Source organism: Alosa alosa, chromosome 17 (genome assembly GCF_017589495.1).
Source record: "Alosa alosa isolate M-15738 ecotype Scorff River chromosome 17, AALO_Geno_1.1, whole genome shotgun sequence".
In the NCBI taxonomy this organism is placed as follows: Eukaryota; Metazoa; Chordata; class Actinopteri; order Clupeiformes; family Clupeidae; genus Alosa; species Alosa alosa.
This window is the reverse complement of record NC_063205.1, coordinates 336,750-348,291: the sequence shown is the minus strand read 5'-3', so window position 1 is coordinate 348,291 and position 11,542 is coordinate 336,750. Positions and strand designations below refer to the sequence as shown.

General features: G+C 46.9%; 3 protein-coding genes across 3 annotated transcripts; 2 read left to right on the top strand and 1 right to left on the bottom strand.

Moving 5' to 3' along the window:
- LOC125310943 (putative glycine-rich cell wall structural protein 1) lies at positions 1-429 on the top strand. Its single transcript, XM_048268743.1, has one exon. It carries the CDS (start codon positions 1-3, stop codon positions 427-429), a length of 429 nt encoding a protein of 142 aa, XP_048124700.1.
- Positions 429-791, top strand: LOC125310942 (sperm protamine P1-like). Its single transcript, XM_048268742.1, has one exon. The coding sequence runs from the start codon at positions 429-431 to the stop codon at positions 789-791; it is 363 nt and encodes a 120-aa protein (XP_048124699.1).
- Positions 792-1,731: 940 nt separating this feature from the next.
- On the bottom strand, positions 1,732-4,392 carry LOC125310941 (protein ANTAGONIST OF LIKE HETEROCHROMATIN PROTEIN 1-like). The gene is made up of 4 exons (XM_048268741.1): positions 3,674-4,392; positions 3,470-3,581; positions 2,907-3,270; positions 1,732-1,853 (listed from the first exon to the last, which is right to left on the bottom strand). The coding sequence occupies exons 1-4, from the start codon at positions 4,102-4,104 to the stop codon at positions 1,732-1,734; spliced, it is 1,029 nt and encodes a 342-aa protein (XP_048124698.1). The 5' UTR covers positions 4,105-4,392.
- Positions 4,393-11,542: the final 7,150 nt, after the last annotated feature.

Sequence of the window (11,542 nt, the reverse complement as noted above, 5' to 3'; positions counted from 1 at the left end):
ATGGAAGATGGAAGGGGGCGTGGGAAGGGGAAGGGGGCGTGGGAAGGGGCGTGGGAAGGGGGGGGAAGGGACGGGGCGGGCGATGGGAAGGGGCGTGGGAAGAGGACGATGAAGCGGGAAGGGGCGTGGGGCGGGGGCGGAGGCGTGGGCGGGGGACGTCAAGGGGGGATGGGGCGAGGAAGAGGACGTGGGGCGAGGGAAAGGGGCGATGGGAAGAGGCGTGGGAAGGGGGCGTGGGAAGGGGGCGATGGGGCGGAGGAAGGGCGGTGGAAGCGGGGAAGGGGCGTGGGAAGGGGAAGGGGCGATGGGAAGGGGCGTGGGAAGAGGGGCGATGGGGGAAGAGGCGTGGGAAGAGGCGTGGGGAAGGGCGATGGGAAGAGGGGCGATGGGAGGAGACGTCGTGAGGAAGAAGTGATGGGAAGGGGCTGATGGGGAAAGGGCGATGGGTGGGGAAAGGGGCGGTGGGAAGGCGTGGGGAAAAGATGAAGCGGAAGAAGGGAGACGTCGTGAGGAAGAGGCGTCGTGGCGGGGAAAGGGGACGTCGTGAGGGGAAGGGGGCGTGGGAGGAAGGGGGCGATGAAGCGGAAGGAGAAGTGGGAAAGAGTGAGGAAGAGGGATGGGGAAAGGGGAAAGGGGAAGGGGAAAGTGAGGGGAAAGGGGCGGGGAAGGGGAAAGAGGGAAGGCGTGGGGAAAGGGGAAGGGAGGGCGTCGGGAAGGAGATAGGGGCGATGGTGAGGGAAGGGGGCGTGGGAAGGGGGAAGGGAAGGGGGGACGTGGGCGGGGGTGTCTAGTGACGCTACCTATGCAACCCACCACCGGGAGATTTAAAAACACACACAGCTGATCAGAACGAAGAACAACAACAACATCAAGGAGAAAGAAATCATGGCACACTGAGGAGACCAGGAAATCCGGACACTCCTTGCCCTTAGGGGAGAAGATGAGGTGAGGCGCCACATGAACGGGACGGTAAAGGATGGTCCTATGTTGGAAAGACTGGCCGGGACGGTAAAGGACGGTCCTATGTTGGAAAGACTGGCCGGAAAACTCCGCAACCTCGGCTCTGCACGGGACAAGATGCAGGTCACCAGCAAATTAAAAAGCCTGCGCAAAAAATTCAACAGCGTCAATGACCACAACGGCAGAAGTGGCAGGGGGAGACTGGATTGGCCATATTTCGACCTCTGTTGTGCGATTTGGGGGAGCAGCCACTCGGCCAACCATGTCGCTCTTCAGAGCAGCATGGAGGCGACACCTGCATCCCCAGCATCCAGTGTCTGTTCTGGCGCCGACACCAGCACCAGCGATTCCAACACCGAAAGCCAACAATCAGCCACCGATAACCAACCAGGTAAATTCGTAGGCCTACTCATTTTCGCAATTGCAGGCCATAGCATTCCCCTGTGTGTTTCACCGATTTGTTTGCCTATGAAACAACCCGACTAAGTATGTTATGTTATCTAGAACCTCCAGCGAAAAGGCGAAAAAAAGCCACCAAAACCCAGGTGGGTGGTGAAGGAGATCCAAGACCTGATCTTGGCCTTGGATCAAAAAACAAGGAGGAAGAGCGCGTTAATTCAGAAAACAACGCGGCATGAAGACCAGCTCCAGAGAGGGCAGGGAGGCAGAGAGTGGCACGGGGAGGCCGACAGGCGAGGAGGGCAGAGCAGATGGGGTTGTTGGCTAACATGTTTAAGGACATCCAAAGGGACATGCAGTCGCAGTCTTCCCTTATGCGGGACATGATTGCAAGAATCCCAGCTCCTGTACCAGAGCACAGCACCCCACGCCACTACCGTGCACCTGCTGCAGCGTCCTACCACTCTCCTCTGCCACCATTCCCCAGCTAACACCTGGACGAGTCACACAACGGGCCGTCTGCGTCTTATCAGCAGCTGGAATGATCATATTGTTGTTTTTAATTTTGCGATTTTTTTAAAACATTTTTTAGCACTGCATATTTTGCAGTTATAGGGCTCTATTTTTGGTATGGATTGTATTTTTTGTATGTTTGTAAATAGTTATAATACACTGTTGCACTGATGTTTCATTTTGCACTTGTAAATAGTTCATGTTTGTAAATAGTTATAATATGCCTACATTGCACTGTTGGATGTTTCATTTTGCACTTGTAAATAGTTCATGTTTGTAAATAGTTATAATATGCCTACATTGCACTGTTGGATGTTTCATTTTGCACTTGTAAATAGTTCAAGCACATTTCTTTCTATTAAAACATTTATAGTTTAATCTTCAAATGTGGACGTCTAATCGGTGAAATCACACTTCTTATTGTAATGCTTAATGCATTGCACCGATTGCTTTGGTAACTGCACCTGTTTAGAATATTGTGGACTTTAATGCTAGGAATGCCTGCTGTATTGTTCGAGGACAGGCGATAATGCTCTTGAACAAGAGTAGGTATTGTAATGCTTAATGCATTGCACCGATTGCTTTGGTAACTGCACCTGTTTAGAATATTGTGGACTTGAATGCTAGGAATGCCTGCTGTATTGTTCGAGGACAGGCGATAATGCGAGGACAGATGCATGTTTTTATTATGGTAATTAGGGAGCATAATATGATGAGAAGTGCTTTTATTATGCTAAGTAGACAGCCAAGGTAAATAGCCTACAGCATAGTTCCGGAAAAGGTGGATGAGAATGTTCGTAAATGATGACATGTATAGGCTGTATGTGCTGACGTGTAAATAGCTACATTGCATAGGCCTATCTGCTAATATAGCCTAAAGACCTTCACTCAGGAATCATCACGTAGGCCTAGGTCTGTATCATCAATGTCTTTATTTACAATCACAATCGCAGCAATATTTAATTCTAAAACATCACACACAAATGCAAACATTTACAGAATTGACATAATTGCTTCCCGGATAGCCTGTGCACCTGGTGGAGCAACATTATGGTCTGGAGCAGGGCGGATGACTTGTTCAATGTTCCACTCCAGTAAAAATTTTTCTTTATTGAGCTCACAAATGTTGTGAAGAACACAACAAGCAAGAACAACGTCAGATACGGAAGCAGTGGCAACATCGAGTCGCTTGGACAGGCACCTCCAACGACCTTTGAAGCGTCCAAAGGCATTTTCCACTACCATCCTCGGTGAACTCAAACGGTAGTTAAACTTCCGCTGCTGCTGATCGAGTGCGTGGTGGTTCGTGAAGCCTTTCATCAGCCACTTCCTGAGTGGATATGCAGGGTCTCCAATTATATGAACAGGGATCTCTACATCACCAACAGTTCGGGATGCCTGGGGGGGTGAACATAAACATAACTTAATGCAACCCCTGAAATCAATACCCCGCAGGGTGGCAAAATTGCATTCCCCCACATAACATTTCACTTCAGCACAACAATATAAAAAGGCTTTATAAGGGCATGTTTTGAAATGCTCCCGACACATATGGCTGTAGATGGCAAAAAGTACAAGCAGTAGCCTAAACACTTACTTCACGTGGGAAGAGGTAGCCGTCTTGTTCAGCCTTTATGAAGATGGGCGAGTTGGCCAAAATTCGAGCATCGTGTGTGCGACCAGGCCAACCCACGTACAAGTCTGTGAAGCTAAAAAAACAATGAGGACTAACATGAGTATCATAATGTTTAGAAAACACAGCAAGGTAATAGCCCATGCAGACCTATAATGTTATCCTTACCAGCAGTTGTGGTCGACGACAGCTTGGAGAACAACGGAGTGCCGGCCCTTGCGGTTGTAGTAGGAGTTTGGGTCGTTCCTGGGGGCAATAATGGGAATATGTGTACCATCGATGGCACCTGCACACATCGGATAGCCCCGTTCAGCAAATCCATCGATTGTCTCCTGAAGACGTGCGCCACTCGGCATGCTTACAAAGCGGCGAAGAGCCATCTTCAGGACGGCACTAACTTCCTGCACCACAATACATACAGTGCTGATACCGACGCCAAACATAGAGCTAACACATCTGTATTTGCATGTGCTAGCAAACCACCACAAAGCAATGGCTAGTCTGATCCGTGGTTCCAGTGGCTGTCGCCAGTTTGTTGCCTTGCGCCTTAGATGCAGTTCAACAAGCCCCACTACAAAGTCGAAGGTCTGCCGCGACATTCGGAATTCACGCCGCCATTCATCATCATCAAAATTGTTCAGGACATGTGACCAAAACACTGGCCCCTGTGATCTTTGAGTCTTCGAACTTCGAACTGCTTCTCTTCAATTTCTCATCCAAATGACTTTTTATTGTCCGAAGACGTTGCTCGCAAGATGAATCCGATTCTATCGAAGCATAGCACTGCACGATGATGCAAAGCAACTTCAATTGCATCTGCAAGGCACTAAAGATGTGGGCAGCAGCTAGCCAAAGTGTTGTCGGTTCTCCCGCCATGGTTTTGAAAATTACACACCTGCTGCATCTGAAGGGTGCATAAGTCCCACGCCCAGTCCCCTATCAGTCTAAATTTGCTAGCTGGTCCCGCCCATATCCTGCCTCCTGGCTCCCCCAAATCGCTGGGACTTTGTGAACAGATCAGCAGGCTCTTTAATTTTCACCTCGTTTTCAGACACACGTTGCGGCAAAAAGACGTCTCCTCTTCCCGCAAATTTTGCGTAATCTCTGTGTGAAAGGGCCTCAGGTTTAATGAACTCGCTAGCCTAGCAGGTTTTATTTATGCACATTTGGACAATGCTAGCACTCGCTAGCCAAGCTAAGTTCATGCAAGGAAGCTAAAATTAGTTGATAACGGCTGTCATGTTATGGACGAAACCTACTAGCTGTTAGCCAATCAGAGTCAAGCTGTTGAATATTAATGAGAACTGGTAAAAATCGAGCTGAGTCTTCATGCAGGCTTTCAATACCACGCTAGAATGGCTTGAAACAAGGTAACCAAGGCATGTTTTCCACAAAAAAATGTTACAGAGTCCATGGTTGAACTTCAGACATTACCACAAAGTAATGAAATACGTGTGGCAGGGCATCTTTAAAAAGATTATCATTGTTACCTGCGATTGCACTGCTGGAGAAACATTATGCAATGGTATGATTTAACAGGTCATGCCAGCGATAAAAACATTCAAAATGTATTTAGCATCAACCAGAATGAAGAATGAAATCACATTAACAGAAGGTTCAAATTGGGTGATGCAGTCCCAGGTGACATGCAAAAGCGAGTTCAGTAACATTGAACAAGAGCAAGGCAGTGACATGCACTGTCCAAATGTGGCTTCAGTCACACTGACTCATCACAGTCAACACAATTTACACCTTCAAGGAGCTAGATAGATAGATAGATAGATAGATAGATAGATAGATACTTTATTGATCCCCAAGGGGAATTCGAGGAGCTTACACAAAGGAAGAGTTAACTGCACCGCTGCGCTCTGAAATCCCATTATTTCCAGTGGCTCGCATGACGAAAGAATGGCTTGCTGCTGTGCCGAGCATTTTGCCTCTCTTGTCTCTGTAAATCATAGCTGTAAATCATAGCTATTTTGCCTCTCTTGTGCGTGTCCCAGCTGTAAATCAAAGCTGTAAATCATTGCTGTAAATCAGTGGTCGCCAACCCGTCGATCGCGATCGACCTGTAGATCTTTAGGACTTGCCCAGTAGATCCCGAGAATAACAGGAAAAATAAAAACAGTCACCAAATTCTTACATGGTCGCCAACGTTTACAGGGCCTAAAAGTCAGCGCGGGATTGAGGGTATAGCGCATGATTTATTCAAGACCCGCAACTCTAGCCATCATAATGCGAGAAATTCCTGCACATATTTTACAGTGCTGTCTGATAATGTTAATCTAACTAGATGTACCGCAGAGTGGTACAAAATATGACCGCCGCCCAAATAAATCACACTGAAAGGCCTATATGATTCTAACTGTCTCACTAAATTGCATTATCCACACTCAATTCTCACTGGTATCTGCTAGACAACAAGTACCAAAACATGATTAGTTCATAGATTTCACATGTAAAATTAATTTTATACAACCCCACCCCCATCTTGCCTGTTCATAATTCTGAGAAATTCTTGAATTGTGTGCATGTACATGATTATGTTTATGTGTGTGTGTGTGCGTGCTTGTGTGTTTGCCTGCGTATGTGTGTTTGTGCATGTGCATGCATGCATACATATGTCTACTGTGTGAGTATGTGTCATACGTATGGTTACTGTGAATGTATGTGTGTGCGTGTGTATCTGTTTATGCACATGTGTGCACATGGAATGGGTTAACATGACCCCTGGAGGCAAACATACGGAAAAAAATGGTCATCCTAGGCCCTACGGTTCTCAAGATATTCACAGAAAACTGTGTCTGCCCTATGTTAGGTCACAGATACCTGCGATTACAACACCTCATTTTTACTTTTTTGTGTTTAACTAGGTGGCACTATACATGAAATGAGTGGTTATGGAATGGGTTGACATGGCCCCTTGAGATCAACATACAAAAAAAATGGTCCTCCTAAACCCTACGGTTCTCGAGATATTCACAGAAAACTGTGTCTCTGCCCTACCCTCCTTTCGGGGGTGCAGTCCAGTGGGGGGGGCTACAGATCAAAACGAAAAACGATGGTTCCATGCTATCCATATGGGGTTACATGCCCACCAAGTTTCGTCTACCCCGGTCTTTCAGTGTCCCTAGTCCCCAGTGTCCTTGACGGAAATTTGGACATGCGAAAAAAAAAAAAAAAAAAAAACTGACTGAACCTTAAACTGCAACGGCGGTCATCAAAGTCAAAGTCAAAGTCAGCTTTATTGTTAATTTCTTCACATGTTCCAGACATACAAAAAGATCGAAATTACGTTTCTCACTATCCCACGGTGAAGACAAGACATATTTTACCAATTTAGGTCCACAGACAAACATAACATTCAAGTAAACAAAAAAGTAAGTAAATAAGTAAATAAGAGGGCACATATAATAATGAAAAAATAAGAGCAGCAAAATGTGGTTGAAATTGTGCATAGACAGTCAATAAAAATACTAGTGCAAATTCAGGCCAATAAAAAGGCTTGGGTAGTTCTGTTTGACCTAAAGTAAGAAGAAAGTGGCAGAGTGGTGCAAGTTATGTAAGAGCAGCAGAAGTGTTGTGTTTCAGGACAACACCAGTTGTAAAGTGTACAAGTGTGCAAGTGTGCAAGTGGAGTAGTGCAGGCGGCCATTTTGGGTCCAATGTCCAGGATGTTATGTAGCTGAGGGTGGAGGGGGGAGGAGGAGAGTTCAGCATCCCACGGCTTGGTGTATGAAGCTGTTGGTGAGTCTGGTAGTGGGGAGCGCGCAGGCTTCTGTACCCCTCTTCCCAGAGGGCAGTAGATCAAACAGATTGTGGCGGGGTGACTTGCATCACTCACAATTTTGGTCGCCTTTAGCGGTGAGGTGGGTGGTGTAAATGTCCTTCAGGGAGGGGAGTGAAGCTTCCAATAATCCTTCCAGCTGTGTTCACTATGCGCTGCAGGGCTTTCCTGTTGTATTCAGTGCAGCTTCCGCCCCACACAGCCATACAGTTGGAGAGGATGCTCTCGATGGTGCCTCGGTAGAATGTGGTCATGATGGCTGGTGGAGCACTTGCTCGCCCCTGAGTTTCCGCGAGGAAGTACAGGCGGCTGAGCTCTCTTCGCCAGTGATGCAGTGTTGGTGGTCCAGGAGAGGTCTTCACTGATGTGCACCCCCAGGAATTTGGTGCTGCTCGCTCTCTCCACCACAGCACCGTCGATGGTCAGTGGCAGGTGTTGGGTGTGACCTCTCCTGGAAGTCAACAACAATCTCTTTGGTCTTGCTGACGTTCAGCAGGAGGTTGTTGTCCCTGCACCACGTGGTCAGATGGTCGACCTCCAACCTGTATTGAGTCTCGTCGCCCTTGGTGATGAGACCCACCAGAGTTGTGTCGTCAGCAAATTTCACTATGTGATTGTTGCTGTAGGTTGCAGTGCAGTCATGCGTCAGCAGGGTGAAGAGCAGCGGACTGAGCACGCAGCCTTGGGGGGCCCCTGTGCTCAGTGTGATGCTGCTTGAGGTATTGTTGCCAACACGTACTACTTGGGGCCTCTGACAGAGGAAGTCCAGTAGCCAGTTGCAGAGGTAGGTACTGAGTCCCAGTTTGTCAAGTTTGCAGATGAGTTGTTGTGGTATTATGGTGTTGAATGCAGAACTGAAGTCTATAAACAGCAATCTCACATATGAGTCTCTTTTTTCCAGGTGGGTGAGGGCTGGGTGGAGGGCAGAGCAGATTGCATCCTCTGTGGGCCGCTTGGCTCGGTATGCAAACTGGAAGGGGTCCAGGGTGGGGGGGAGAATGGCTTTGATATGTGACATGACAAGCCGCTCAAAGCACTTCATGATGATGGGTGTCAGTGCCACAGGGCGGTAGTCATTGAAGCAGGATGGAGCAGTTTTCTTGGCACAGGTATGATGGTGGCAGCTTTGAAACATGATGGGGCGATGGCTTGCTTCAGGGAAGTGTTAAAGATGTCTGTGAAGACATCCTTAAGCTCCCCTGCACAGTCCTTCAGCGCGCCACCCTGGGATGTTGTCTGGACCTGTTGCCCCTTCGGGTGTTGATGGCAGCAAGTGTCTTCTTCACGCTGTCGGCAGAGAGGCACAGGGGCTGCTCATGTAGAGGGGGATGGGTCTTCTGTGGGCAGGTGCTGTTTTGTGCTTCAAAGCGAGCAAAGAAGCGGTTCAGGTTGTTGAGCAGAGGGATGTTGCTCTCACAGCTCTGTGGCGCCGGGCTTGTAGTCCGTGAGGGCCTGAATGCCCTGCCATAGGCTTTGTGCGTTCCTGCTGTCTTTGAAGTGGGTGGTTATCTTGTGAGTGTATTCATAATAATGGAGCAGCGTGAATGTGACCGGACGGACCAACTTCTGACTTGAACCGAACGTAACCCCTTGATGCAGACACACACACGTGCACAGCACTACTTTGCAGGTGCGCTCTCTCTCTCTCTCTCTCGCAACAGGACTTGTCACCACTGAAGTCAAATTATGCTAGGTGCTTCTACATCAACTGCTAACTGACAGAAAAGGAAAACGAATGTTTAGCGATCAGGAACCATCAGGAATTTGTTCTCCATTTGAAGAATGCAATCGATTACATACGTGCACAGACAGCTGTAACAGACACGGAGCGCGTAGTAAGGCCTTGGCCACATTACTTACGGTTACTTTCACTTCCTAGAGTGCGCATTCATTACGTGAAAGACGCTTCATACCAAAACAGCGATCAAACATTATCAAATTTATCATGACTTGTTGTCACAAACACTTACTCCAATTAGAAAATCAAAACCAAAATCATGTACATGTAAGACTATGTTAAGTGTTGTTATCTCATTGATGCTTGTAGTCTATAAGGGGGTGCAGTATATAATAGGCTATTTTTGGCCTGATACATTTGCCTAAATAAAAGGCCTTAAATTGTAAGTATTTTAGCTTTGATTCTCTTTTGACGCTTCATGGTAGATCTTGTCTTTGTTCAGGGCGAGGTCAGGGATTTTGGGCTCAAAAAGGTTGGTGACCACTGCTGTAAATCATAGCTATTTTGCCTCTCTTGTGCGTGTCACTGTAAATCATAGCTGTAAATCATAGCTATTTTAGCTATTTTGCCCAGATTCTGGCAGCAGGCACAAAAAATCTTTGGATGCAATTGAACAAATTTGCCATTCATTTCATACATTTCACAGCCTACCTAATGTATCTAAAATGTTAACTACACATTTAAATCTGCGGTGAGTGAACGTTATTAACTTATGTTGGCTTGAAAAATAAGGTTATCAATATGACTGACCATGACACAGCAAGTCACTTGGGCTACACACATGAGACGAGCTCTCAAGACTTACGCCTATTCAACTTGCAGCTCCCCAAGCACCTACAGGCATGGGTTTAAATAGGGCCTGATTGCGCGCCTGTAATTGGATCAAACCAATGCATCATAGCAGCACAGGGGTGTTTCAGGATACCCACAGAAACAAGCTAATACAGCCAATAAATAAGTCTACGCATCTAGACAACATCTACTGAAGATTTAGCATATCTGCTGAACTTTGGCACAACCAAAAAGTATATGAACAGCCTAAATAATCATCAAAACCCAGAAATCATAGCATGCACACATTTACATGTCTCTCATAGTAGGCAGCGCCTCGCTGCCGTGACGGTGGCTACTCGCCCCATCACATTAATCCATGTTGAGATAGCATACTAAGATTGAGATGTTTGAAAACAGCAAAAACAAATAAAACCAAGTAAATCATGAATCGACTTGTAGTGGAGCAGTGTGCTAATCTTGACCTCATCGACTAGCCTTTCTATCGTTAACTGTAATGTTAATATAGGCCACTGACTAACATTTCTGCTGCTAACGTTAGCATGTAACGTTTAGCTGTCCGTATGTCTGATGTAAGCTAATATTAATATTCACCATACTAAATTGTCACCGTCTGTAATCAACATCATAAGCTCTCTTAGGTGTATTTAACAACAATAGACAAAAAAACGTTGCAGTTGATACATTACACTTACCTGACAAGTCGAACCGAAGACTTGCTTTGGCTGATTAGCTATACGAAATTCAGCCAGCCAGCTAGCCTCAGCCAACCTGTGGTGGGAACGGAGAAGGGGCGGGTTTCACTTGATAAGGGGCGTGTTTCACTCGCTGAGTGGGCGTGCCTGACCATGACTCCTCTTCACTGCACATGCTTCAACTCCTACTGCGCACGTATGTGTGTGTGGTTACTATGGTGTGTGTTGGTTTGGTGTGTTTGTGTGGTTGCTATGGTGTGTGTGTTGGTTTGGTGTGTCTGTGTGGTTTCTATGGTGTGTGTGTTGGTTTGGTGTGTGTGTGGTTGCTATGGTGTGTGTTGGTTTTGTGTGTGTGTGGTTGCTATGGTGTGTGTGTTGGTTTGGTGTGTCTGTGTGGTTTCTATGGTGTGTGTGTTGGTTTGGTGTGTGTGTGGTTGCTATGGTGTGTGTTGGTTTTGTGTGTGTGTGGTTGCTATGGTGTGTGTGTTGGTTTGGTGTGTCTGTGTGGTTTCTATGGTGTGTGTGTGTTGGTTTGGTGTGTGTGTGGTTGCTATGGTGTGTGTTGGTTTTGTGTGTGTGTGGTTGCTATGGTGTGTGTGTTGGTTTGGTGTGTCTGTGTGGTTTCTATGGTGTGTGTGTTAGTTTGGTGTGTGTGTGGTTGCTATGGTGTGTGTTGGTTTGGTGTGTGTGTGGTTGCTATGGTGTGTCTGTTGGTTTGGTAAGCAAGGACTGATACTGAAATTCTAGACTCTATTGCCCCTGTTCGGGTTAGATCTACTAAACCTAAGGCGGACCCCTGGCTAAATGACTCTACAAGGTCCCTTAGGCAACTTTGCAGACAAGCTGAACGTAGGTGGAAGAAGGCCAATTTGCACGTATCACTGGGTTTATTAAGAGACAGTTTAGCCGCTTATCAGAAGGCTGTGAAGGTGGCGAAGATGCAATATCTCTCGTTGGTCATAGCTGGCAGTTGCCACGAACCAAGAGTGTTATTAAGTGTGCTTGCAAAGCAGCACACTTATTGT

Bases quoted from the DNA above. Each gene is read 5' to 3' on its own strand.
- LOC125310941 (XM_048268741.1), bottom strand. From the start codon at position 4,104: ATGTCGCGGCAGACCTTCGACTTTGTAGTGGGGCTTGTTGAACTGCAT. The intron at 3,582-3,673 runs GTAAGGATAACA...TTGTTTTTTTAG, and splicing joins GTCGTCGACCACAACTGCTG to CTTCACAGACTTGTACGTGG. The intron at 3,271-3,469 runs GTAAGTGTTTAG...TCACCCCCCCAG, and splicing joins GCTACCTCTTCCCACGTGAA to GCATCCCGAACTGTTGGTGA.
- LOC125310942 (XM_048268742.1), top strand. From the start codon at position 429: ATGGGGAAAGGGCGATGGGTGGGGAAAGGGGCGGTGGGAAGGCGTGGG.
- LOC125310943 (XM_048268743.1), top strand. From the start codon at position 1: ATGGAAGATGGAAGGGGGCGTGGGAAGGGGAAGGGGGCGTGGGAAGGG.